Source organism: Embiotoca jacksoni, unplaced genomic scaffold (genome assembly GCF_022577435.1).
Source record: "Embiotoca jacksoni isolate LCO1_2020_lvr unplaced genomic scaffold, fEmbJac1.0.p SCAF_67, whole genome shotgun sequence".
Lineage (NCBI taxonomy): Eukaryota > Metazoa > Chordata > Actinopteri > Embiotocidae > Embiotoca > Embiotoca jacksoni.
In genome coordinates, this window is record NW_027185422.1 from 252,060 (window position 1) to 279,518 (window position 27,459).

General features: G+C 46.2%; 2 protein-coding genes across 5 annotated transcripts; both read right to left on the reverse strand.

The window, feature by feature from the left end:
• Positions 1 to 499: 499 nt before the first annotated feature.
• On the reverse strand, positions 500 to 5,354 carry LOC138214053 (proteoglycan 4-like). 2 transcript variants are annotated; one of them, XM_069175407.1, is made up of 4 exons: positions 4,467 to 5,354; positions 3,051 to 4,412; positions 1,431 to 1,526; positions 500 to 1,340 (listed from the first exon to the last, which is right to left on the reverse strand). In XM_069175407.1, the coding sequence occupies exons 2-4, from the start codon at positions 4,180 to 4,182 to the stop codon at positions 1,192 to 1,194; spliced, it is 1,377 nt and encodes a 458-aa protein (XP_069031508.1). In that variant the 5' UTR covers positions 4,183 to 4,412; positions 4,467 to 5,354; the 3' UTR covers positions 500 to 1,191. The 2 variants fall into 2 exon arrangements, with proteins under 2 accessions (XP_069031508.1, XP_069031506.1); XM_069175405.1 differs by having other exon boundaries at positions 3,051 to 5,354.
• Positions 5,355 to 6,123: 769 nt separating this feature from the next.
• On the reverse strand, positions 6,124 to 26,405 carry LOC138214060 (integrin beta-1-like). 3 transcript variants are annotated; one of them, XM_069175424.1, is made up of 17 exons: positions 26,125 to 26,405; positions 17,253 to 17,319; positions 16,741 to 16,826; positions 14,751 to 14,973; positions 14,037 to 14,207; positions 13,710 to 13,948; positions 13,231 to 13,386; positions 13,049 to 13,144; positions 12,855 to 12,944; positions 11,959 to 12,099; positions 11,550 to 11,752; positions 11,217 to 11,455; positions 10,907 to 11,129; positions 10,038 to 10,270; positions 9,457 to 9,623; positions 8,620 to 8,697; positions 6,124 to 7,331 (listed from the first exon to the last, which is right to left on the reverse strand). In XM_069175424.1, exons 2-16 carry the CDS (start codon positions 17,317 to 17,319, stop codon positions 8,620 to 8,622), a joined length of 2,412 nt encoding a protein of 803 aa, XP_069031525.1. In that variant the 5' UTR covers positions 26,125 to 26,405; the 3' UTR covers positions 6,124 to 7,331. The 3 variants fall into 3 exon arrangements, with proteins under 3 accessions (XP_069031525.1, XP_069031526.1, XP_069031527.1); XM_069175425.1 differs by lacking the exon at positions 26,125 to 26,405 and adding an exon at positions 25,154 to 25,411; XM_069175426.1 differs by lacking the exon at positions 8,620 to 8,697.
• Between the last annotated feature and the right edge of the window lie 1,054 nt (positions 26,406 to 27,459).

Genomic DNA, 27,459 nt, shown 5'->3' on the forward strand with positions numbered 1-27,459 from the left:
ACTGCAACAATAAAAATATAACTAGATCATTTAATAAAACAAACAAACAAACAGAATATATACTGCAACAATAAAAATATAACGATCATTTAATAAAACAAACAAACAAACAAAATCTATACTGCAACAATACAAATATAACTAGATAATTTAATAAAACAAACAAACAAACAAACAGAATATATACTGCAAAAATACAAATATAACTAGATAATTTAATAAAACAAACAAACAAACAAAATATATACTGCAAAAATACAAATATAACTAGATAATTTAATAAAACAAACAAACAAACAAACAAACAAAATCTACACTGCAAAAATACAAATATAACTAGATAATGTAATACAAAATATATATATATATATATATATATATATATATATATATATATATATATATATACTGCAAAAATATAACTGGATAATTTAAGAAAAATAATTAAAAAATGCAATAATATATATTTCCAAAATACAATTTAAGTATATAATTTCATAATTTTTTTTATCCAGTAATATATACAGTAAAAATAAAAATAAACAATTTACTAAAAACATCCAAATTAAGATACATATTTTAAAAGGAAAAAAAATAGAAAAAGTTATATATTAACTAATAGAAGGAAATGAAGTAAAAAATAAATACATTTATAAGTGGGGCTACTGGAGTACTTCAAAAGTTACAAAGAATTATCTTTTTTTTTAAATTTCACACTACTTATTTAAAAAAAGGGGTTACTTACTATAATATATACATATAAAAATGTATTATTATGTTTACATAACAGCATTTCCAAATTTGTTTTTACTAAAAGTCTCAAATCATGGCACATTAAAGATCATCTGTGCAAATATATTCTGCTCTATTGCTTTTTCTTTTAAAAGGAAAGTTAAAATAGGTTTTGCAAGATTGAATACAAATAGGACAGCATAGCAACAATAAATGCCTTTAAAAAGCCTCAAGAAATGTACTCACAACACTATAATAGCAGCACTATTAAGTAAAATACAACTCTACTTTGAAGATTCCATTTGCGGTACGTTCTTTTATGCTTCGGTGGAAAACAGGAGGAACAAAAAAAGACATTAAAACCAACTGCAGGCCAACGCCTAAAATACCAGAGGGTTATGTTCCTGCCAGCTCAAAGACCGACTCAGATCCACTGGACCTTATCTATCGCCAGTGATCCTACAACAACCCCCTATAAAAAAATAAAAATAAAAAAAGTTTCCTCCAGGTGAAACACTTCAACGTGAGAACAATGCTGCCCTCTGCTGGTCGGACAGGCAAAAGATCAAGTCTCCAAACGGGTACCATCAGGACACTTTTTCTGAGCACTGGCATCACAACCACCAAACCAAAAGACACCTTCAAATGTTGAGTTTTGCAGGTTAAAATATCATCTTACGACCGTTAAAACACCTCACCTGTTGGTGATGATGACGTCATGTTTATCCAGGCTCCTCCCACTGAAACCAACGTTTTCTTTTCATCATTAAATCCTTCGACTGCGCCGTGACGACCTGCCAGCAAACGAGACGGACATTTAGTTTTTCACCTCCGGCTCTCAAACTTTCCACCATTCTTGTCTTCATGTTTATATCGAGTATCAATATTAAACCTGTAAAAAAAAAAAAAAAAGTCTGTTTTTTTTCTGCAGCGTAGCAGAACGTGAAGGAAAAAACATTGGATGCCAGTTAATACCTCATATATGACAAAAAAAACACTATATTTTGAAGGTCCTGATCCTTATTTGGGCCACGCTGGTGGGTTCACCAATTGTTTTCTGTCCATCCATCACTTGGGTCCATACTCATGGATTCCTATGAAATACTGGACAGATGTTCCCCAGAGGTTGAATCCTCCAGCAAGAGGTGGACATTTTTGGGGTATTTTTGTGTGTTTAACGTCTCGACGATTTTAGAAACCTAAAGACTTTGGTGATTCCTTTTACATTTTGCAACACCAGCAGGTTAAAAGTCACTATCGGTGGTTGAATCGTGACATTTAGTCCAACGTCACGTCACAGCGTTTTTGATTTTGAGGCTTTTTGAGGATCGACATTTTATCTGTCACCATCTTGTTTGTTTTGGAACCAGAAATTACCATATTTAGATGAGCTGGGCAGGAGGTGTGTGTGTGTGTGTGTGTGTGTGTGTGTGTGTGTGTGTGTGTGTGTGTGTGTGAATCTGGACACTGCCCCGTCCACCTACGCTGGAAACCTGACTCAACCCTTCAGCCTGTCAATCAAACAAACACCCCCCTCACCCCCCCAAAAAATAAATCTTCCTACTTTTTGGCACCACGATGACTCGTGGAAAACATCGACTGACTTCAAGAGAGAACTTGATGCTTTTTCTATTGGAGTTTTCCAGCCCCTGGTGGCCCTCAGTAGTATTGCACTTTTAAGACACTTCCTTGTTAGCTTCACTTTTCACTAGCCGGGAGCTACGTCCATTTTTACAGACGGAGTCGGAGCCTCTTGCGTGAACACATCCTGTTCCTATTTGTGATGTATCATCAGTTAAATGTCCTGCTGTGTGGTAGCTGAGCTCGCTGCCTTGATGTCATTGGCTGTTTGAAATGTGGATGTGTGCATGTTCGTGTGTTAAAGACGCAAAAAAAAAAAAAAAAAAAAAAAAAGAAATCAACATGTCTGCTTTATTTCTGTAAAACAGGAAGCACTGTGCGTCTCCTCTTCAGGTACACTAATGTGACCTCCTGCTGTGTTCTGTGATTATGCAGGAAAAAATAATAAATATTTCAGTCCTCTAAGTTCGTGAGCTTGACATCTATGCTGGTAAAAAACAGACCCAGAGACAAAAACAACAGGACTTTCATACCTCACATACTTCCAGCTGTGTGGGTGGGGTTCGTCCCACTACACCCCCCCTCCCCCCCCAGATATTCACAGGAAAAAAACACCAGAAAACTGATTTAGTTTGTTGTGATTTTTCCAGCTCACCTGCCCAGTTTTAAAAACCACTACAATTATTAACTAGTAATGACGTCACAACATCGAGGTGGGCTATAAACAGCAGCTTCACCTTCAGGCCTCATCACTTTCACAAAAAGCTCTTCATCTGGGGGTACAGGGTCCATGTGATCCGGGTACCAGGGTCCATGTGATCCGGGGTACAGGGTCCATGTGATCCGGGGTACAGGGTCCATGTGATCCGGGGTACAGGGTCCATGTGATCCGGGGTACCAGGGTCCATGTGATCCGGGGGTACCAGGGTCCATGTGATCCGGGTACGAGGGTCCATGTGATCCGGGTACGAGGGTCCATGTGATCCGGGGTACGAGGGTCCATGTGATCCGGGTACGAGGGTCCATGTGATCCGGGGTACCAGGGTCCATGTGATCCGGGGTACAGGGTCCATGTGATCCGGGTACGAGGGTCCATGTGATCCGGGGGTACCAGGGTCCATGTGATCCGGGTACTAGGGTCCATGTGATCCGGGTACGAGGGTCCATGTGATCCGGGGTACGAGGGTCCATGTGATCCGGGTACCAGGGTCCATGTGATCCGGGTACAGGGTCCATGTGATCCGGGTACCAGGGTCCATGTGATCCGGGTACCAGGGTCCATGTGATCCGGGTACCAGGGTCCATGTGATCCGGGTACGAGGGTCCATGTGATCCGGGGTACGAGGGTCCATGTGATCCGGGTACCAGGGTCCATGTGATCCGGGTACAGGGTCCATGTGATCCGGGGGTACCAGGGTCCATGTGATCCGGGGTACAGGGTCCATGTGATCCGGGGTACCAGGGTCCATGTGATCCGGGGGTACCAGGGTCCATGTGATCCGGGTACGAGGGTCCATGTGATCCGGGGTACCAGGGTCCATGTGATCCGGGTACGAGGGTCCATGTGATCCGGGTACTAGGGTCCATGTGATCCGGGTACGAGGGTCCATGTGATCCGGGGTACGAGGGTCCATGTGATCCGGGTACGAGGGTCCATGTGATCCGGGGTACGAGGGTCCATGTGATCCGGGTACGAGGGTCCATGTGATCCGGGTACGAGGGTCCATGTGATCCGGGGTACCAGGGTCCATGTGATCCGGGTACGAGGGTCCATGTGATCCGGGGTACGAGGGTCCATGTGATCCGGGTACGAGGGTCCATGTGATCTGGGGTACCAGGGTCCATGTGATCCGGGGTACGAGGGTCCATGTGATCCGGGTACTAGGGTCCATGTGATCCGGGGTACGAGGGTCCATGTGATCCGGGTACCAGGGTCCATGTGATCCAGACCCGTGCAAGCCAGGGCCAAAGCAGTTCCCAGGCGGACCACAGGAGCAGCCGGGCACCGTTCAGCCACCTTAAGATCCACCAATGGTACATTTCAGGAGGAAAACAAGCCCTTAAAAACAGACCATGATGTAGGGAGCCGGACTCAGGGCCTCCGGCGGGGTCCTCCCTCTCCGGCGGGGTCCTCCCTCCGCGGGACTCGGGGCCTCCGGCGGGGTCCTCCCTCCGCGGGACTCGGGGCCTCCGGCGGGGTCCTCCCTCTCCGGCGGGTTCGCTCGTCAGATGAACCGGATCCTTTCACAGGTTTTCCGTGACTGTCACAACTAGTTTTATACAACGAGGCTTCGGCTGAATCGATCGATGACAGCCGCCTCCTCCTCCTCCTCCTCCTCCTCCTCCTCCTCCTCCGCCTCCTCCTCCTCCAGTCCACTAAAGTGATCATGAACTTGTTCTTTTTGTTGTTGTTGTTGTTGTTTACTGCTGAATTGCATCCAGCTGACCAGCCAGGAATCTGACTGAAACCATCTCATGAAAACACTGATCACGATGGACCTCCTCCTCCTCCTTCTCCTTCTCCTCCTCCTTCTAAATACACCGAGCATCGACTCAAGTTGGACAAAACATGACAGAGAAATACTCACGGAGCGGAGGTGGAGGTGGAGGGGTCCGGGGTGGAGGAGGGGTCGGCGGTGGAGGGGTCCGGGGTGGAGGAGGGGTCGGCGGTGGAGGGGTCCGGGTCGGTGGAGGTGGAGGGGTCCGGGGTGGAGGAGGGGTCGGCGGCGCCCCGGAGACAGATGGAGGACATTTTTTAACGCGAGTCAGAAGTTAAAGAAGACGACAGACATCGCGACGCAGCTAGCCAACTAACATGGACGTTAGCCGCGCGGCTCGTTCTCCCAGTTGGGTTTCATCATAAAAATAAAAAGAGCAAACGGTCCTCCGCCGGTGTCCGGGACAGGAAGAGTGTCCGGGACAGGAAGAGTGTCCGGGGCAGGAAGAGCCCGCTGTCCGCTCCGTGTCCACCGGGTTTGTCCCCGTCGCCGCTGAAACTCGAGCTGGACACCGAAGTGTCCTGTTGGGGGTTAACAACTTTGCTGTGAAAGACGCCCTCTGATTGGCCGGCCGCGGCCACCAATCAGAGCGGAGAGCCCTGGGCTCGTGGCGTCACGCGCCACGGGGGACGGGACGGAACGTGATTGGCTGGCAAAACCATGACGCGAGCTTTAGCTCGTAGCTAATTTACATGCTACGATAAGGTCGTAGTTTTTACATCCGTTTTGTTTTTACTTGTATTATTTCACTTGTTATTTTGTAGGTTGTTTAATCTCATTTATTTCATCCTTTAAAACGTCTGTTTGTTTCAGTCCCTTGTTAAAATGAGCTGTGATTTGTTCTTTATTCTTTTAGTTCAATATAAATACTAACTGATGCTGGAGTACATCATGTTTTTCATGAGGCACCAGAATAAAGAAAACAAAAGTAATGCTGTATTTTACCTTCATTTGATTTATGTTGGGTGTAAAACAGCTATTACACCTTTATTCTACTAAATAATGATGTTTATTTTTTTTTTTAAGATATCTACTATTGTAACTACTTCAAGGATGCAATCCTCTCTTTAAAAAAACAACATTAAACTGAAATACCAAGGATGAATAATTAAAAACTAATTTTAATGCCACAGCTAAGATAAAAAAAATTTAAAAACCCAGTTAATCTGGTGGACTCATTTCCAGCAGCTCAGTTTCCGGAGCCTCCGGCTGGTCAGGATTATCTATAAATCACTGATCAATAACCCAACAGCAGGTCGTTTGTTCACATCCCAGTAAAAAGCTCCACGACGCAGTAACTGCACGCTGGTACTTCAAACATACAGGGGTAAATTGTTTCCAAGGTTTATTCAATAAATAATTTCAGTAAACAGAATTGCAAATGTGACTTGGAGAAATAAATGTAAAAAAAAGGCACTTAAAAACAATGGTGACGGGTGTGTAACCTTTTTTTTTTGGAACCACAAACTCTTACTTTGAAGTGACATCATCACAATTCCTATTTCCTGTTTGATCGAGGCACCGTGAAAGAGTTGGCAGGAATTACTGATATATATAAAAACAAGGCATTTCAACAGAAGCAGATTCAGTTTACAAAAAAGGCAGATTTGCGTGTATTTGGCATCGCTGTGAAGAATTAAGGACCTGAGAGATGGCTTTAAATTAAGCGAGTAAAAAAACCCGGAGCCCAACAGTTACGTCCTCCCGTCTAGAGAGGCGGCCCGAGGAAAAAATACCCATCGTCTCTACACAAAGACACATTTCAAATGATTGTTCAGATGGATTTTTAAAAAGTCACTCCGAAAACAAAACAAACACCATCTTCCTTCGACTCCGTTCTGTGAATACATGTATGGCTTTTTAACACAGAACCGCACAAACATACTGTACAACGTTCCCACCGCGGCCGAACAGCTCGATCCGAAGAGACGAAGGCGGCCGATCGATCGCGAGATGTTTTTTGTTCGCCTGGTTTTTTTGGGGGGGAAACACTGATTGAGCGAATCTGCGCCGTCTTCCTGTTTTTTTGGACCCTTTGTTTTATCGCCCGACATCAACATCCAATTAGACCCTCGACTAAAACACTGATGGCTTCTATCAAAAATTAAATTCAACTTTCTGTCGCCTTCGCCCGTCCCGTGGTGGAAAAGAAAAAAAAATACAAAACACATTCTCTCAAAAGTCCGCACAAAAAAACAACAACACACACACAACACCTGACATTTACACAGACTGTACACGTTTCAGAGGATGCATAGGAAGTAAAAACACGTTAGTAAAACCGAGAGTGGAAAAAAAAAAAATGCTTTGCTATCGTTTGGTGACTAAAACAACAACGACAACAACAACAAACACAAACAAACAGTGAGCGTTATAAAAACCCCGCCCCCCCTCGCATCGTCCCAGCCCGTCTTCTCTTCCATACAGTGTTGTCACAAAGGAGGCTCGGCTCCGTCACTTGCCCTCGTACTTTGGATTGACGACAGTCGTTACGGCGCTTTTGTAGATCGGATTCTCGCCCTGAGGAAGAAAAAAAAAAGAGAGACAGGAGTCAGTGAAGAATAATAGAAAACACGCAGCAGTCAGCAGTGTTCGATTTCAGTGGCGTCACAGAAACACAATTTGTGATAGTTTGATTTGACTGGAAAAAGCCGTCCAACCAATCAGCAACCAGCAGTGAGGTCACCTGAAGTGACCATATTTGGACGAGCTGGGGGAGGAGCCAGCGGTGAATCCGACCGATCTGATCGGAAACCTGACGATACTACGTCCCGCCCACCGATAGCTGTAACCTGAATGCACCACAGACCTGTCAATCAAACAGACACGCCCCCAAAAACAGGTCTTCTTGAATCTTCTTTTCTAATGAATGAGGGATTATTTTCAGATGGACCTCCAGAAAACTAAGAAGAAGGAGTGACTTTAGCTAACAACACCGAGATAACTGATGGACACATTTTATTCACTTTGGATTTGATGAGAGAAGTTGAATGGGAGTCTATGGAGCCGGAGGCTTTTTGGAGCCGACCTCTAGTGGCACTCGCTGGTATTGCAGCTGAAGACACTTCTGGATCAGAACCATTTTACAGACCTGAAGCTACGAACTCTTTTATATCCAGGAAACAGGACAGAAACTGTAGTTTATGTGACGGCACTGAATGAACTGTAGATTCTGTTTTATATTAGACTTGATTTTAAAGACATTTCACCAAAAGCAGACAGATCAGATCTCTTTAGCTCACAGGGTCAGACGGCGGTGTAAGAGGTGGTTATTGTCTGATAATATCCACAGATTATACAGTGATGAAGGAGACGTCACATGATGTTCCCACTTTTATAACTCACGACTTCCTTAAATCTTAAAAAGGCACACTGGTTGGCCAAAAAAAAAAGTTCTGTTAATCCCGTTTTAATTTATGATTTAGACTGATATTCATGGTTTTTCTTGTGTACTTGTCGAATATTTTCTCAGTCCAGTGAAAAACATGTTCAGTTCTTACTTCTGCTTTGTGCTTTTATTTAGCTTAACAAGTAAGAGGTCAAATTAAATTCCTCATTCAGTAATCTGCACATTAGGAGACGCGCTTTTCACTGGACAGAAATATACAATATATTATGTGCTAACATTGCTAGTAGGATGTTAAATAACAACGATACTAGACATTAATATCAAGAAAAAAACAAAGCAAAATGTTGCTTTAACTTAATAATAAGTCAAACATGCTGATTTCACAACATGCAGTCACCAAAACCTTTCAGTGTAAAACTCTTCAGACAGGAAACACATGCAGGTGATACAAACTGTGACCTAAAGGGCGGCGGCTTTATTTCCATAGTTGGGATTCTGGAACTCGTTAATGGGACTCTTGTAAATGGGATTCCCTTGCTAACGTGAAGAAGAAGGGAAAATAAAAGAAGAAGAAGAGATGAAGAGAAGCAGGAAAGGAGACACACAAAAGGCCAGAAAACAAAACATTATAATAACTAATTATAGTTGTGTTATTGTCATTATTTTAGCTGTTTGTTTGCAGAAAGCTTTAAAGAACAAAAGGACAGACTCCCTGGTGTCAACTGGGAAAACTCAAAACCGACCAGATTACCATAAAAATGAGAAACGGGACTTCTTTCTGTCACTCATGTGGTAAATAACTTTGCTAGAAGTCATTTCCCCACAAACGCCTGCGGTGCTGAATGTCCTGCTTCCTCCCGTCCAATCACAGACGTGCACCGCCAGAGACCTGCCCTCCAGCCGTCCTCCTCTTCCCTCTGCCGTTCATGGCCTTTTATGGAGGTGCAGTTGCAGCATGTGGACGGTGGGGGCAGCACTGACGGCCGAGGGGAAGAGACCACTCCCTCAGAGAGACTAAACAGAACTGCAGGGAGGATCGAGGGAGCTGCAGGTTTCATACTCACTCTGTAACTGCTGCTTTCTACGTAAAAAAAAGTTTCATCAAACCTGCAATAAGTTGCTCAGTTTCTTGTGTTTCTCCTTCCAGTTTCAGGGCAGCAAAGTCAACTCAAATATTCTCATAATTAAAGATAGCCAGATTTTATTTCCTGCAGATTTATTGTGTAACGGCTGAAACTGCCTCCAGGTGACGGTTGTTTTGGTGAAGCTCGGTGTGCTCCCGGCGGTGCGACTCACCGTGTCCCACTTGGCGTTCATCTTCTCCTTCTCAAACTTGGCGAACTCGCGGCGGTCGTGGATGATCATGAGCAGCTTCCAGATGAGCAGCAGGGCGAGGCCGATCAGCACGATGCCCGCGACCACGCCGGCCACGATGGGGATGATGTCGGGGCCCGCCGGGCACTCTGAAACCAAAACAAAAAAAAAGAAAAAAGAAACGCACAGGGACACGATGTTTATATCTGGTTTGTTCTTTGTAGAGTTTTAACCTGCGTCTGTGGACGCAGCGATGAACTGTGTTCACAGACGATGGTTTCCAGAAGTGTTCCTGAGCCCATGCAGTGATTTCCACTCCAGAATAGTGTGTTTTTAATGCAGAGCTGCCTGAAGATCACCACCATCCAATATTGGTTTTCTCCAGATTCTCTGAATCTTTTCATGATGTTATGAACCGTAGATGATGAAATCCACTAATTCTTTGTAGTTTTACGTCAAAGAACATTATTCATTAAAATTGCTGCACTGTTTTCCCAACACAGTCTTTCCCAGAGCGGCAAACTGAATGTCAATCGATAAAATAAAGTTAAATCGGAGCGTACCGAGGAACTCCACCACGTAGACCTCCTTGGTGTCGTTGCGGATGGCGTAGGTGTAGTAGAACCAGCAGTCGTTGGCGTCCCTCTCCTTGCAGTGGGTCAGCGGGAAGCTCTGGTCGGTGGGCTGCGGCAGCTTGTCCCGATCGTTCACCTTGATCAGCTGGAAGTAGCTGCAGTCGCGCTCGCACGTGTCCTTCTTCTCTCCGGCCATGAAGGCTCGGCACTGAACGCAGTCTCTGTGGAAACACGCGTGTTCGCTGGTTACGGTGGAGTTTCTACATTCGGTAGGTTGAGGAATTAAAGGAGCGGTTCACGGCCTGCGAGACGGGTTCTGATTGGTCAAGAAGAGAGGTCTCGATTGGAATCATGAAAAGTGCTGCAAACAGTAAGAAATTAAAAGAGAGATTAAAAAGAAAAAGTACATTCAGTGGCTCCTGTCTCACTTCCTGACAGCCGACCAATCACAGCGTGAATGTTGGATTGATGGTTTTAGGAAGTTGCAGAAAAAGTCGGACACAAAACAAGGTGGACTAACGTTTCCGAAGTCGTCTGAAAGTCAAGACAAGTATGAAGCCGGTTTAAAAGAAAAAAAACAAACGAGTCTCTGGATTACAGAGATTAAACGGCTGTAGCTGTATTTCTAATATGCAAATTCAGAGAAAAAGTGAAGGCCACGCCCACATTTAACCTGCCAGTAGTGAGTTTGAGGTTTTCGAACTCGAAACCTTCCCACTTTGTGTTCTGTTGTGAAAGACTTTTAAATATATGAAGCGAATGAAATGAAAAGTTGGTCATCTTTAAAAGTCTGTGATGTATTCAACAGCTTTGGTCTTTTTTTTTTTTTTAACCCTTTCTGAAATGTGCAGACTGACTTGTGCTCGGCGCAGACTCCCGGGCAGGTCGGGCAGATCTCGCAGGTCGGACCCTGAAACTTGGGGTTGGTGCATTTGCAGATTCCGCACTCGCAGGTGCCGCGGCCGTTACAGATCTGCCCGTTCTTGGCGAGGCAGGTGGAGGTCTCCAGGGAGCAGTCGCAGGCGCTGCCGGTGTAGTTGGCCTCGCAGATGCACTTCCTGCATTCACAGCGGCCGTGACCTGGCGGAGCAGAAGCAGAGACGAGCGATGAGGCGGTGATGAATCCGTCTTTGAAGAGATGATGTTGGTTTTTTTCGACCCCCTCACCTCCGCAGAGCTTGTTGTTGGACCGGTCGCAGTTGAAGTTGTCGCACTCGCAGTACTTTCCGCTGTAGCTCTCGGTGGGGCTCTCCCGCTTCTTGCACTCGCAGGTGCCGCAGACGCAGTCGCCGTTGTTGCTGCAGATGTCCGTGCCGTTGTCTTTGCGGCAGTTGGCGTCCAGGTCCTCCGTCCGGACTTCGTCTTTGCTGCACTCGCAGAGACGCCCGATGCGTCCGTCGTTACACCTGAAACGCAAACACACAAAAACAAGACGTGGAGTTGCGGTCCGATGGTCCATCGGTCCCGACCTGGAACATCCTTCCTGCCTTTTCTACTCACTTGCAGGCTCCGCACTCGAAGGTGCCGTTGCCCTCGTGGCACTTCTCGCTGTTGGGATCTCCTTCTTTGGCGCACTGACAGTCGCAGATGAAGTTGAGCACCACCTCCACCTCCTCGGTGAAGCCCAGCGGCTTGATGGTGATGATCTCCATCTTGCTGTGCGACGGACATTTCTGGGACTCGATGGAGATCTTGAAAGTCACCTGGAAAACAAAAAGGGGAGTTTAAGGTCGTTAAAATGGACGAGGAGGATGTCGTTCGTGCTGTTCACCGTTTCAGACGTGTCGTGGATTATTAACACGTTTTTATGAAGCAGAAGGAGACGAAGTTGTCAAGGGTAGAGCACTTGAGTTTAAAGGTTTAAAATCGATCTTTTTTATTCCAGATGTAATATTTTCATCCCCGTTACCTCGTCTCCGATGGAGATGTTGGAGCACTTCCTGCCGTTCTCTCCGGTTCCCTCCACACCGTTTTTGCAGATGGACTTGTAGGTGATAGAAACTCCTTCTGGAAGTCGACCGTTTTCCAGAATCACCTCAGACGACAGAGACTTTACAAAAGAAGAGAGAAATGTATGATCTGAAATCTGGAGATCAATCAACACAAGTCTTTTCAGGAGGAGACACGTCTCCTTGGCAGCAGGAGATTTCAGAGTTCCTCATTAATAAAGACATAACTGTCATTGTGGTGGATTTGTTGAGATGGACAGCTTTCATGTGAAATGAATATCTGCAGGAAGAAGGAGACATCGGGACGCTGCCTTCAATTCATCAAAAAACCTCCGTACGTGACGTCGAAGGATGTTTCATTGTAAAGGAAGATTACATTCTCCCACGTGTTCAGTTTAAAATATTCAAAATTATTCAGTTCTTCCAGGATTTCAGTTATTTTCTGATCACTTCCTTTGATCATAAACATTTCATTACATCATTTTATTGTGACGACCACATTTCCCACAAACCGCGTCACTTCCTGTTTCTCCTCTTGTTCTGGTTTCCTCCAGTGAACAGTTTGTTTTAATGAGGAGATGAGAGGAGGAGAACCGTACTGACTGGAGATGAGGAGTTATTTATGTTAATAAAGAGTTTTGCTTGAAAAGACTTATTTTATGTCGTTAATACTTTCAGAACAGATTCTGATGACGATGTTTTTTTTAAAAACTGCAAGCTCCCACAAATATTGCAGAGTTTGCATTAATTATTGCGATCGCAAGATCTCCTAGAGGGACTTATTTACACGAGATAAATCCTGAATGAATTCTAATTATCAGTCAGCTGTCTGTTGAGAAGCTGCAGATGGACTCACGTTGTAGGCGTCGATGATGAGTTTGATGACGTTGCTGGAGTTGGAGGACAGAGTGCCGACGGCGGATTTAGGGATGAGATTTTTCAGCTCCTGCAAGAGAATCATAACATATCATGTGATGAGAATAACATAAAAAAAAACCCCCAAAAAAACATATATATTCATGATAAAAAGCTCAGCATGCAGCAGTTGACCTTGTAAACGGGCTGGAACTCCTGCGTGACGGCGAAGATGGTCTGGATGTTGTGGTCGCTGAGCTTCTGGACCAGGTGAGCGATGGAGGGGTAGTCCTATCGAACACAGTGTACACGGAGGTATGAAGCGCTCAGCCGGGTGTCATACATCACGCGTGTTGAATAAACGTTTAACTACATACGTAGTAGTGGCTCATGGTATACATGTTGTTCTCCAGATGACACTTCCCGTCGTTAGGCAGGACGATGCCGCCCAGCTTTCCGTCTCCGGCGAAGTGGAAGCCGGCGTCGGTGGAGAAGACGAGCAGACGAGTGACGTTTCTCCAACCGATTTGTTCCTGGGAACCGGAAACCAAAGCTCTCATTAATAATGAAAAGACACAGGAGGAAGAGAGAATAAGACTTGATCACAGGAGGAAGAGAGAATAAGACTTGATCACAGGAGGAAGAGAGAATAAGACTTGATCACAGGAGGAAGAGAGAATAAGACTTGATCACAGGAGGAAGAGAGAATAAGACTTGATCACAGGAGGAAGAGAGAATAAGACTTGATCCCAGGAGGAAGAGAGAATAAGACTTGATCACAGGAGGAAGAGAGAATAAGACTTGATCCCAGGAGGAAGAGAGAATAAGACTTGATCCCCAGCCGCTGTAAGCTCACCTCGCACACCGCCACCTGCATGATGGCGTCGAAGCCGCCCTCCGGGGAGTCCAGGTTCCCGGAGATCTGCTGTTGGCTCACCAGCCGGTTGAACTCGTCTCCCTTGTTGGTGAGCTTCAGGACGTTCTTGTAGCTGAAGGGGCTGGTGCAGTTCTCGTTCCCTGTGCAGGGGTTGATGAGGCGGGCCGGCGTGGTGCTGATGTAGGGCATCACCGTCTTCTCCACGAAGGAGCCGAAACCTTCGGGAGGGAAATAAAAACATGACGTATTTTAGTTTTCTCCTAGTTTTGTCCGTCTTCTTCGCCGGGAGTCACGTTTCAAACTCACCGATCCTGAAGTCCGACGTGATCTTCTGCATCTCCCCCATCAGGTGGGTGCCGAGGTTCTTCACGTTCTCCAAGTCGTCCTTCATGGAGAAGGAGAGGTCCATCAGGTAGTACAGGTCTATGGGGTAATCCTCGGCACGCTTGAACTTCAGGTTGAATGTCTGAGGCTCACCTGAAAGACAGAAACAAACCACGTTAGAGACTCTGACAATAAAAATAAAAAAACACTATAAGGGTGTAAGATTGTAAACTGTTGAACACATTTGAAAAATAAGTTAAAGGTTGAAATAAAGTTGAAATTTCAAGAATAAAGTTTAATTTTTAAGAATAAATTAAAAATTTCAAGAGTGAAGTCAAAATGAAGTGAAATATATTTCCGGAATAAAATAACATTTTAATATTAAACTCAAATTTATAAGAATAATCCAAACTACTTGGTGATTTGATGGGATTTCGACTTCGTTCTTGAAATCCTCTTCCTCGTATTGTTTTTCTTTGCTGTTGCCCCGATAAGTATGTTTTATTGATATTTATCTTTTCTTTTCTGAAGCTTATTTCAGACACATATAATGACTTTTAATTTTGCTCCAGAGTTGCTTTAAAGCTGACTTTTATCAACGGGCCCTTTCGGTACCATAAACACCAGTTAAATATGGAAATGTCTTCTGACAGCAGTTTAAACCCGAGGAAGTGTTTCCAGAAGTTGCATCTTTACCGGATCGGAGCGTCAGGGTGAGTTTCTGAGGCTGAATCTGCGTGATCTGCTCGGGCTCCAGCTTCTCGGTCACGTCCTTCTTGCGGATGGTGACCGGCTTGTCCTTGTCGACGCTGATGCTCCCACGCGGGTTCTCGATCTTCGTCACTTGACAGTTTCTCTTCTTCAGGGAGTCCAGATCGTCGCAGCGCGCCGACTTGGACTCGCCCACGGTGAGGAATTTCTGCACAAAGAAACAGGCTGAGATTTGAACTGCATTCCTGACTAATTTTCTACATGTGGTTCCTTTTACAGATGCTCACAGGAGACAGAAACCGCTGCAGGACTCTGATCTGGGACATGATGAAGAATCAGATGTTCTTGTGTGTTGCATATTTTAAAATTAGCTGCACAGTGATCACATTTACACCTTTAAAATCAGCAGGTACGTGCAGGAACATCTGGAAAGCTGCTGTAAATGTCCAGGAATTTCTCTGACATGAAGAAACACGATTTGAATCCTTCACAGGCCTGAAAACTTTATGTAAAAGTTACAGCTCTATTTCTGTTTTGTTTTTTTCAGCTGATAAACTGGGGGAGGTGAATGCTGCAGATGCTTTTTCAACCAGCGAGGCCTCTGAAATCCATCCGTGTGCATGAAGGCTCTGTGGTTCGAAGGCTATTGTTCACCAGCAGCCAGAAACAAGCAGAACCAGATGACGGCGAGGTAGACTGGACGCACATGAAACACTGCCGGGCGAAGTGGAGCCGAGCTCCACACAATGAGCTCAGTCACAACAAAAATAGCACTTTGACCCAATTCCTTCAAATCCACATGACCCTCAGAAACCTCCTTTTTCTCTGCACTGCGTCTCGCCGTGAAAACCGGACGGGATCGATTTGAAAAAGATAAAAACTCAAGATATTGATTCAAAATGTCAAATCTCACTGTTTGGAACGTGCAAGTTAACTGATACTGTTGTTAAATCACTGAAATGAGATTATATGTTGGAGATATTTACTGATGGAGTAGTTTGAGATTGTGAACCATTAGTGATGTGGGTCCTGCTGCCTCGCTGTTCCCCCGTTCCCCCCGATGCCGTTCGAGGGTTTGAGGACCGGCCAGGGGGGAGCTGGTTCAAGAGCCCGTCGGGAGCCGGTTCAAGAGCCCGTCGGGAGCCGGTTCAAGAGCCCGTCGGGAGCCGGTTCAAGAGCCCGTCGGGAGCCGGTTCAAGAGCCCGTCGGGAGCCGGTTCAAGAGCCCGTCGGGAGCCGGTTCAAGAGCCCGTCGGGAGCCGGTTCAAGAGCCCATCGGGAGCTGGTTCAAAAGCTTATTTAAGAGCTGGTTCAAAAGCTTATTTAAGAGCTGGTGTCTGATCTTGAACCAGTTTTTTGTAAAAGAATTGTCTCTCATCCAAAAGAACCTGGTTTCAGAGCGACACCAACACTTGGCTGGTTGAACTAGTTGAACCGTGAGTAAAGGCACAAACACCAATCCAGGAGCAGAAGTAGGTTTTGCGTTGGTTTGAAAGAGGGAACGAATGTTCAAGTCTACAAAACTGCAACAGGCTTTTGTCCCGCAGGCTGCTGATGTGTTGCAGCTGTGAAGGAGCGGGTGCATGTTCACGGTCCCGTACATCAGTCTGTTCTCATGCTGCGGTCCATCTGCTCGATCGTGTGTTGCCACGGCAACGTGAGAATACAGAAAACATGTTGTGAAACAGCTTCATTCAGCTCGAGTTTCCAGTGAAGACCAGAAGCAGCAGTGACGATCACTGGAGCCTCTGTGGTTTAACTTGTCTTTGTTTGAAAGGCAAAAAAAAAAAAAGAGAAGAGTTGTCTTCATCTGTTAGCTACTGACCCTAATTGTAGAATAAGTACACATCATGTGCGTTTGCATGATTTCATACACAACATGGCGCCTGCCAGCCCACAGGAAACTAAAAGTGCAGCCACAGCTCGAGATCTCCTCGACAGGATTCATTCACGAGATAAAAATAACTTCAACTCACTTCGTCTGAGCACCATCCGCACGTCTCAGCGACCTGGATGCACTCCCCACACGACTGAGCGTTGGCCTTGATGCAGATGCTTCCCTCTGAAGGAGATGAGATGACAAGCAGCTTTTTCCATTAGTTCACTAACTCAAAGCAGCTTCTGGCTGCAGGACACAGAGCTGAGTCACGCTGGGAGGAGCTGCAGGCGGCTCACCAAGCGATGACTTCACCGTATATACAAAAATTAAAATAAAGAAAAGCCTCCCACTGAAAACCAAGACGACCAAACACAAGTCATGAAACCGTGAATGAAGAAATACGAGATTTAAAGAGTAAAAACAGACAAAGTCTGAAACTGTGACGGATTAGGATTTAAAAACGAGTCTGGAACAAACAAAACAATGATTATCAGTCTAACAATGAACACTAGGAGCTGAAAATGAGCTACATTACAGGTTAGCTCAAATATAACAGTTTTGAAAAAACGTGCAGAAGATGAGCAGATTTCTGGCGGTTGTGTTTCTTACCTTGCTGAGCCCGGCTGCCGCCGAGGACCGCTGATAATGCTGCTATTAAAAGAAACCGCGGATCCATCTGGAAAAGAAAAGAAAATGCAAAAACTCAGTGCTGGATGAAGAAAATACATCTGGAACAAGAACAGCAGAAACGTACAAAGACGACTACAGCCGACAGGAAGTCCTGAGAGGAACTCCTTCAAAGTAAAAGATGTTGGTGCAGTTCAAACTCTGCAGGCGAAGCGAGCAGATCATCAGTCTGACACGGCTGCACACAACCGTTAGAGTGAAGCACGGCGGACGGTCCGTCCTCTGATCAATAATCAATGTCCAGGCGAAGGGAAACAACGGCCCTCAACTTCAAGATCAACGTAAGGCGGCGGTTTTAAAAGTGTTTTTCAAATTGTATTTTGGGCTTTTTGCCAATCCAGTATTTTTATATAGATTGGTTTTGTTTATGTAGTAGAGCTGCAAAACAAGAAAATGTTCTGACTACCTTGCAAATCTTCCAAATATGGAGTCGTGGTTCACCCCCCCCCCCATCCCCCTTACCCACCTCCCCCCGCTCAGCTGGCGTCAGCTGCCAGATATCCATGAACCAACATATTTGCTCTCTGACTGCGGTTTGGAGTCTTTTGGTGCCGAGTCAGGCCGATATGAAGGCGTGACGAGGGAGTACGGGCAGCGGCAGATATGAGGCACGACTGAGAGGGTAGTCACGTTTATTTCAGGTGTTTAGCTTCACGATGAGACAAACAGCTTTAATGCAGACACATTTCAAGCTAGGAGGAATAACTGCGGCCTTCCTGCCACAATGAGCTGCGAAGCATGAAGCGACCGGCAGGAACAGAAAAGACAGAAATCTTCATGAACAAGTTCTGCACAGATAAAACTCCGGCTGAGGCTTCGACTGCAGCAGGAAACAAAAGAAAAAGAGGTCGCCGTGTTCATGTGTGTGTGTTTCCATATTTGGTCATGTTGCTTCAGACCTCTTCCTGAATCTGGGCCGTTCCCACACAGCTGCAGCGACCCTCAGACTCACTCAAAACTGTCCCAGAGACAGAAAACAAGTCTGGACGTTATGAAGCTGAGCGAAAGATACAGAAGCTCGCTGACGAGGGTTTCAGCAGGAAACCACATCCTGTTCACTGATGACCACTGACCTCCCGCTGCGACAGGAAAACACCACAAAATGTGCTTTATATCTTTAATTTAAACCTGGTTGGTTCATTTCGTTTTTCAGTGGATCAACATGCAGCGATCCTCCGAATCAAAGTCAACCAGATTTAATTAAATTTGACTCCATTAAAGCGCCACCCAACATTCCTCCTGGACGACTGTTTACTGTCCTGGGTTCGTCCTCCAGGACGACTGTTTACTGTCCTGGGTTCGTCCTCCAGGTCGACTGTTTACTGTCCTGGGTTCGTCCTCCTGGACGACTGTTTACTGTCCTGGGTTCGTCCTCCAGGACGACTGCTTACTGTCCTGGGTTCGTCCTCCTGGACGACTGTTTACTGTCCTGGGTTCGTCCTCCTGGACGACTGTTTACTGTCCTGGGTTCGTCCTCCTGGACGACTGTTTACTGTCCTGGGTTCGTCCTCCAGGACCACTGTTTACTGTCCTGGGTTCGTCCTCCAGGACCACTGTTTACTGTCCTGGGTTCGTCCTCCAGGACCACTGTTTACTGTCCTGGGTTCGTCCTCCTGGACGACTGTTTACTGTCCTGGGTTCGTCCTCCAGGACGACTGTTTACTGTCCTGGGTTCGTCCTCCAGGACGACTGTTTACTGTCCTGGGTTCGTCCTCCTGGACGACTGTTTACTGTCCTGGGTTCGTCCTCCAGGACGACTGTTTACTGTCCTGGGTTCGTCCTCCTGGACGACTGTTTACTGTCCCGGGTTCGTCCTCCAGGACGACTGTTTACTGTCCCGGGTTCGTCCTCCAGGACCACTGTTTACTGTCCCGGGTTCGTCCTCCAGGACCACTGTTTACTGTCCTGGGTTCGTCTTCCAGGACGACTGTTTACTGTCCCGGGTTCGTCCTACAGGACGACTGTTTACTGTCCCGGGTTCGTCCTCCAGGACGACTGTTTACTGTCCTGGGTTCGTCCTCCAGGACCACTGTTTACTGTCCTGGGTTCGTCCTCCAGGACCACTGTTTACTGTCCTGGGTTCGTCCTCCAGGACGACTGTTTACTGTCCTGGGTTCGTCCTCCAGGACGACTGTTTACTGTCCTGGGTTCGTCCTCCTGGACGACTGTTTACTGTCCTGGGTTCGTCCTCCAGGACGACTGTTTACTGTCCTGGGTTCGTCCTCCTGGACGACTGTTTACTGTCCTGGGTTCGTCCTCCAGGACGACTGTTTACTGTCCCGGGTTCGTCCTCCAGGACGACTGCTTACTGTCCCGGGTTCGTCCTCCTGGACGACTGTTTACTGTCCTGGGTTCGTCCTCCAGGACCACTGTTTACTGTCCTGGGTTCGTCCTCCAGGACGACTGTTTACTGTCCTGGGTTCGTCCTCCAGGACCACTGTTTACTGTCCTGGGTTCGTCCTCCTGGACGACTGTTTACTGTCCTGGGTTCGTCCTCCAGGACGACTGTTTACTGTCCTGGGTTCGTCCTCCAGGACGACTGTTTACTGTCCTGGGTTCGTCCTCCTGGACGACTGTTTACTGTCCTGGGTTCGTCCTCCAGGACGACTGTTTACTGTCCTGGGTTCGTCCTCCTGGACGACTGTTTACTGTCCTGGGTTCGTCCTCCTGGACGACTGTTTACTGTCCCGGGTTCGTCCTCCAGGACGACTGTTTACTGTCCCGGGTTCGTCCTCCAGGACCACTGTTTACTGTCCCGGGTTCGTCCTCCAGGACCACTGTTTACTGTCCTGGGTTCGTCTTCCAGGACGACTGTTTACTGTCCCGGGTTCGTCCTACAGGACGACTGTTTACTGTCCCGGGTTCGTCCTCCAGGACGACTGTTTACTGTCCCGGGTTCGTCCTCCAGGACGACTGTTTACTGTCCCGGGTTCGTCCTCCAGGACGACTGTTTACTGTCCCGGGTTCGTCCTCCAGGACCACTGTTTACTGTCCTGGGTTCGTCCTCCAGGACGACTGTTTACTGTCCTGGGTTCGTCCTCCAGGACGACTGTTTACTGTCCTGGGTTCGTCCTCCTGGACGACTGTTTACTGTCCTGGGTTCGTCCTCCAGGATGACTGTTTACTGTCCCGGGTTCGTCCTACAGGACGACTGTTTACTGTCCTGGGTTCGTCCTCCAGGACGACTGTTTACTGTCCTGGGTTCGTCCTCCAGGACCACTGTTTACTGTCCTGGGTTCGTCCTCCAGGACCACTGTTTACTGTCCTGGGTTCGTCCTCCAGGACGACTGTTTACTGTCCTGGGTTCGTCCTCCAGGACAACTCCGTTACTGTTTTAACTAAAGTTAAAAGTAATGGAGGGTTGGTGGAGCGGTTGTGAAACCAAAAACAAACCAGATAATATCCACACGTTTTAGTGGAGCTGAGTCGGGACCAGAAAAGGCGCAAAAACAAACGTTTAGTGTTTAACATCGTGAACAAAAAGCTCCCGTGGGCCTCACGACGTTAAAAACTCTCCCGTGTGTTTGTTTTTGCTCCGGCCGTCCTCTGAACCTGAAGTGAGGAGCTAATATTTGGAGGAGCAGCAGTAAACGGTCTCCACCGTGACTTTTTATGGTCAGGCAGGAGGACGCAGACACAAGCGATGTGTCGCTCAACGTTTCAGCGGCACAGTTTTTTTCTTCTTCGTTACAATTCAGCATCTCAGCAGCTCTCAGAGCAGCTAGCGTCTTTTAATAAAACAGGTTTTCATGGAGGAGTTCTACGGACAGCTGCTGGTAACGACCCGACGGAAACCCAATCCTGCATGTTGTCGTGGTCCGTCAGCTGCAGACGGGTCAGAGGTGATTTTGGATTTAATTTGCAGCCTGAGATCGAGCCTCAGGGACCCCCCCCCCAACACCAACACCACCACCACCACCACCACCTCCCAACAGAGATGTAAATTCACTCGGAGCATTCCTCCGTCGCCGAAGAATCGACCGCCTGTGTCACATCTCCGCCATCTTTACAGCGGCCGGCATTCCTCCGATTACGTTTCCGTGGTGAAGCGAGAGGCGCCGGCGGAGCTGGAGGAACGTCGGGACGAAGAAAACACACAATCTCATGTACAAACTTAAAATACGAGCGATGGATGTCGGACGTTAAGACATCTCTGGTGAGATTATAGAAATGTGCCAGTAACCACAAAATAAAACCCAGCAAGTTCTGGTTCTGTAATTCGCAGCTTTTAAACGTCAACGTTTTTCAGGTGTTTGATTTTCTGCATTAGTCAATATTTTATATATATTAGTCTCAGTTACGAAGACAAACGTTGCACGACTAAAACTACAATATATTAGCTTCACATCCAACTGAAACATGAACTCCCACGACCTCTGACCTTTTCTGTAAACGTCAGCAAAACACGTCACAACTCGTGAACTCGAGGCTTTTAGAAAATGTAAGAGTTCTTATGTCGTAAATATCCACAAGAGGGCGCCGTTCATACGGACTCTTGTAGCGTACGCGGTTAAATGAACGCACTTTATATTCAAATTACTTAACTTGAATATGAAAACAAACATCAATCCAGTTTTACCACTAAAAGATTCAGATACTACGATTCAACTTCTCGGTGCAGTTATCCAAGTTTCTTTTATTGCAATAAATCAAGTTCAGTCATTTAAATTGAAATATGAATGATCCGGATGTAGTTTCGACGCTCTGATACTGCAGCTCCAACTGGGTTAAAGAGGACAGACGAGCCCTCGCTGAGTCACCGGGAGCAAAGTCTCACCGAGTCGGCCACTTAACAGGACCTGGGGAAATAAAAGCGCCGTGCGATCCGACGGGAGAACAAACACGTCCACCTTCCTGACCGCTCTGTGACGCCTCGACACTCGGCGCCGTCTGAAGGTCGAGCGCGGCACATCTGCGAGCGTTTAGTCGTCCTTAACGACGGCCATGTTTAGACTGAGGACGACCACGGCTCGACCGGGACGCTCCCTGACGTAAGGCCGTATGAAACGAGGCCAGCTTCGGCAGGGTAAACAGAAAAAAGAATCACCTCGAAATAATTTCTGCACCTCGCCCCGTGTGGAGTTCAAACATCTCCGTCAGCGCCTGCAGAAAGTTTCCTGCTGCATGTTTTGGTCTGAAAACGTTTTCACACCTCGCTCCGTTCGGAGAACGAGAAATGAACAAACCTAACGACGGCAGGATCGACGAGTCTGCAGCCGGCGTGTTCATGCATCAAGGAAACGACTGCAGAAAGAACCGCATCTCTTCACACAGGCTTCCCTGTGGTTCCTCGTTTCAGCTCTCTGGGGTTAACCGCTGCTAAACCCTGAACGTTGGCTAACACTTCTTTTATTTTTTCCTGTTATGAAAAGCAGAAGTCCACATCGATCCGACTCCCACGTGAACTCTTCAGCTCGCTGCTGCGACGCCGCCCGAGCCGTTAACTCCACAGTGAACTTAAATATCTTAAATACACGTGATGAGTTTCTTCTCTCCTCTATAATCAGACTGCATTGAACGCCTCGTTCTCTCTGGTGCCTTCTTATTACGCTACGCTGAAATAAAACGGCTCGTGTGAACTAAACTAAAAGACTTCAACTAAGACGACAAATAGAAATTATTTATTTATTTAATGCGCCAATTACATTACATTAATTGTGAATTGCTTGTTTTGTGCAGCAAAATAAATTCAAAACCAAAGTAGAAATTCATCACATCTGAGTCACTCATTTACTGATCAAATCCTTGGTAAATGAAAATATCTATTAATAATAATAATAATAATAATAATAATAATAATAATTGTTGACACTTTTTATTACTTTATACCTTTTTTTTAAATTGCTATCTTTTTTTTTTTTTTACCATGAACTGTTTTTAAATCATATTTATTGTGTTATAAATGTATTTTTTCCTCTGTGTATAAATGTGCTATAAAACGCTGATGTTTCAACTGACATTTAATCTCCAGAGATTATGAATGACAGCAGCTCCACATTCGACTTTGAGATTTATTTATACAAAACATTTGATCTCTTCCTTCAACCTTTAACCTTGTTTACATGCACATAATGATCGTTGTTTACTGTGTGATGTCATCGCTTCGATCACATAGTGAGCTCATATCTTTTTAGTTTTTAGGAAACCTCCACAGGTCATGTGATGAACGTTGCCACGGAAACGCCAGCTCAAAACAAGCCGCCATTGTCCTCGCTGGGTGGGTCATCTGGTGGTACACAGAAACCAGTCGAGTGCCCCCCCCCTCCTGGTTTGCCACCCGGTCAGCCAGACGGCCCACAGCTGCTGCTGGGGGTCCATTAGCACCCCCCTCCCCCACCCCTCTCCCCAAACAACTCAGCAGGACTCTCCGTCCACTCCCCTAATTAAAAACCCCACCCAGGCACCACCTCCCTGCCCCGGTGATGGATCAGGAAGTGTCCGAGTGGAGGAAACCCGACCCACAGACAGGAGGACCCTCCCCTCCCACCTCCTCCCACCTCCTCCGTCGGACCAAACATTTACCCATGAGGCCCGGCGTGCTGTCAAACCCAGATGAACTTGAACAGGTGAAGTCTTTGTGATTTTGAGAAACAGCAGCAGAGAAGGAGCGAGGTTTTTTTAAACAGCTGATTATTTGGTCTTTTTAGCTGCTATAACTTTATAATTAACAGCCCAGATAATAAAAAAAAACACTTAAATCAGGATGTGATTCTGACGTCATGTGGAAACCCAATAAATAAAAACCTGGCAGTTATGGACACTTATTGTGGGAACAGTTCAGCCCAGTTTGTTAATCATGGGACGAAGTGTTTGTCCTACGGAGGAGATCCTGATCTCCCAACGCTCCCCGGTGAGATGACATCATGCATTCCACTTTAACAAACTCCATCCTCGGTCATGGAAAACTACGTCACTGAAATAAGGGGTGCGTTTTTCCCCTCGTTCCTCTTCGACTCGGACGCAGAGTTCAATCAAGAGTCTGAGGACCTTTTTAAGGAACGGGTTCTTTAAAGGTTTAAAAACCAGGACTGAGATGACCAGAACCGTCTCTATTGAATAATCTGAGTTTAAGAAATCCTGCATTTCATTAAAACACCTTATAAATTAAGGTTTTATGCAAAAGTCTTTGATGCCTTTTTCCACTTGAATGTTTTATAAAGTTATTATTTTACAGTCTTTCATTAATGGTACTCATAAAGATGATAAAAAATAAAGTTTAAATTTCTTACTTCACTGTTGTTTTCATGACAGATTCAGCCAACAGGTATTTCTATGTATTTATTGCGCATGTGATCAAATTCACATCTTGATTTCTCCAACCGACAGTTGAAATCTATAAAATATTCATGTTACAGTTTGATATAAAACTGAAAAAAAAAGCAGCAATATGAATCTTGTTTCAACTTGAATTGACAACATCTACGAACAAATCAATGTCAAGTACAGGAACGTCGGTTTGCAAAGATCTCAACGCGAAACCAAAACAAACCGGATCGAACGTTTACGGCGGAAGAAAACCGTCCAGGTGTGAACAGACCCCCGGAGGTCACCTGAAGGCCGTTCGTACGCCTCCTGATGCGTTTCCTGAAGCCGTTTCATGGATCATAACTAAAACCACGACAACACGACCGCTCCCTGGTGCTTCATCTGCCGTCCTCCGTGACTCACCCGAGGCCCGGTGTTGAGAAACGCACAATGACCGAGCTCGGCTGAAAACGTCCCCCGCGAACTAAAGGAAGTGACTCAGCGACAGACGTGTCCTCCGGACCTGCATCATCAAAGACAGACGTGTCTTCACACCTCCATATATGCCATGTTATTACCGTGCTGTCGATAAGCCGAGCCGGGCCGGTAACGAACCGGCCGTTTGGACTCCCGTGTCTCTTAAACTCTGTCCTGCAGCCACAAACTTTAAAACTCAGCAAATCCGACTTCTCTGAAATCAGCAGGGAGGAAAAAAACACCACCCGAGGCTGCAGACGAGTGGACGGGAAGACAAGACCGTGCTTGTCCCACTTTGTGTCTCTGAATCACCAAACTCCACAGGAGACTCCACATCCTGGTGAACCAAGTGTCCCCGTGTCCTCAACCACAGTTCACACAGTCCACCGTGTAGTTGGACCAAGTTAAGGACATTTCTGGGGTAAAAAAAACAGCTTAAACAAAACAAAGTGTTCAAACTGCTTTGAAATACAATCTGAAGAAAAACAAAGATCCTGACTGATGATCTGTGAATTATTAGTTCATATTTCAGACTGTTGTGATATTTTAACAATTCACCCTCAACTTCTCTTTTTTAATCCAAAGACTATTTCACAAATAAAACACCAGAAACAGTCAGTGAAGAAAATAGTAGTTCAACATTATAAAGGCCAAGAAGAGTTTCTGTGGTGGTTTCTGGATTAAAAAAGACTCTAAACTGGTTTAAAGTGTTATAAGTGTGAATAGTTGAACCAGGTTTGTCCAGCTCCTGGACAGACTGTCTCTCTTCGGTCCACCGAGGGGACACTTTCCTCTTTTTTGGCCTAGTTTCCTCTGAAGCACCAAAACTAAATATCGTTTCCCCCAAAAAGAGAAATGTTCGTTGGATCTGAAGGTAGAAACCGTCCCAACACGGAACCCGGACGGGGTCCAGTCTGTCCCCAGTCTGTCCCCCGTCTGTCCCCCGCCAGATTTAATCCACCAAACTTTGGTCCTGAAGACGCATTCCTCGTTTCTTTTGTCGGTTTTTACCTTCTGGGTTTGTTTGTCTTCTGTTGAGCGACATGATGTTTTACAGAATAAGTCCACTCACCTTTAGAAGCTACTTCCTCGCCGACGTGTCCGCGGGTTCAGAGGGACATGAATGTCCACCGAGTGTCCACCGAGTGTCCAGCGACGTCTTTTCTAATTAAACGTGTTTCTGAGGAAGCGCGAGCCCGCCTCGAGGGTGCGCTTCGTTTTAGCGAACAAACCGCGAACGTACCGGTTCCGATGAAAACACGGGCGGAGCTAACGTGTCCTCATGCCGCGGCCCGGTTTGGATCAGATCGGTTGGTGCTCATCCGAACCCGCTCCGGTTCTGGTGCCGTTTCATAATTTGTTTTATGTTCCCCCTCCCACCCTCCCCCTCCCCCCCATCCCCTCCCCCACTCAACAAACCTCTTCTTCTTATTTAGACCCCGCCCCCCTCCCCCACCCCTAAACAGGAAGCAAACACACCGCAGAGCGAGCAGGGTGAACCCGTCCTTACCTCGGATGTGGTGCCAATTCACACGCATGCGCGCACACAACACACGTGCACGTGCACCATACGGTGAGCGAGAATACCACAACAGCGTCTCTACTGTCTCTACTGTCTCTACTGTCTTTACTGTCTCTACCATCTCTACCGTCTCTACCGTCTGTACCGTCTCTACTGTCTTTACTGTCTCTACTGTCTCTACCATCTCTACCGTCTCTACTGTCTCTACTGTCTCTACCATCTCTACCGTCTCTACCGTCTCTACCGTCTCTACTGTCTCTACTGTCTCTACTGTCTTTACTGTCTCTACTGTCTCTACCATCTCTACCGTCTCTACTGTCTTTACTGTCTCTACTGTCTCTATCATCTCTACTGTCTCTACTGTCTCTACTGTCTCTACCATCTCTACCGTCTCTACTGTCTTTACTGTCTCTACTGTCTCTATCATCTCTACTGTCTCTACTGTCTTTACTGTCTCTACCGTCTCTACCGTCTCTACTGTCTCTACTGTCTCTACCATCTCTACCGTCTCTACCGTCTCTACCGTCTCTACTGTCTCTACTGTCTCTACTGTCTTTACTGTCTCTACTGTCTCTACTGTCTCTACCATCTCTACCGTCTCTACTGTCTTTACTGTCTCTACTGTCTCTATCATCTCTACTGTCTCTACTGTCTTTACTGTCTCTACCATCTCTACCGTCTCTACCGTCTATGCTGTCTCTACCGTCTTTACTGTCTCTACTGTCTCTACTGTCTCTACCATCTCTACTGTCTCTACTGTCTTTACTGTCTCTACCATCTCTACCGTCTCTACCGTCTGTACCGTCTCTACTGTCTTTACTGTCTCTACCATCTCTACCGTCTCTACCGTCTCTACCATCTGTACCGTCTCTACTGTCTTTACTG

Bases quoted from the DNA above. Each gene is read 5' to 3' on its own strand.
- LOC138214053 (XM_069175407.1), bottom strand. From the start codon at position 4,182: ATGGACCCTCGTACCCCGGATCACATGGACCCTGGTACCCCAGATCAC. The intron at 1,527-3,050 runs GTGAAGCTGCTG...GTTTGCTGGCAG, and splicing joins GAAAGTGATGAGGCCTGAAG to GTCGTCACGGCGCAGTCGAA. The intron at 1,341-1,430 runs GTGAGGTGTTTT...TTGTGATGCCAG, and splicing joins GACGTCATCATCACCAACAG to TGCTCAGAAAAAGTGTCCTG.
- LOC138214060 (XM_069175424.1), bottom strand. From the start codon at position 17,319: ATGGATCCGCGGTTTCTTTTAATAGCAGCATTATCAGCGGTCCTCGGC. The intron at 14,974-16,740 runs GTGAGTTGAAGT...TTCTTTGTGCAG, and splicing joins GCGGATGGTGCTCAGACGAA to AAATTCCTCACCGTGGGCGA. The intron at 11,456-11,549 runs GTGAGTAGAAAA...TTTGCGTTTCAG, and splicing joins TTCGAGTGCGGAGCCTGCAA to GTGTAACGACGGACGCATCG.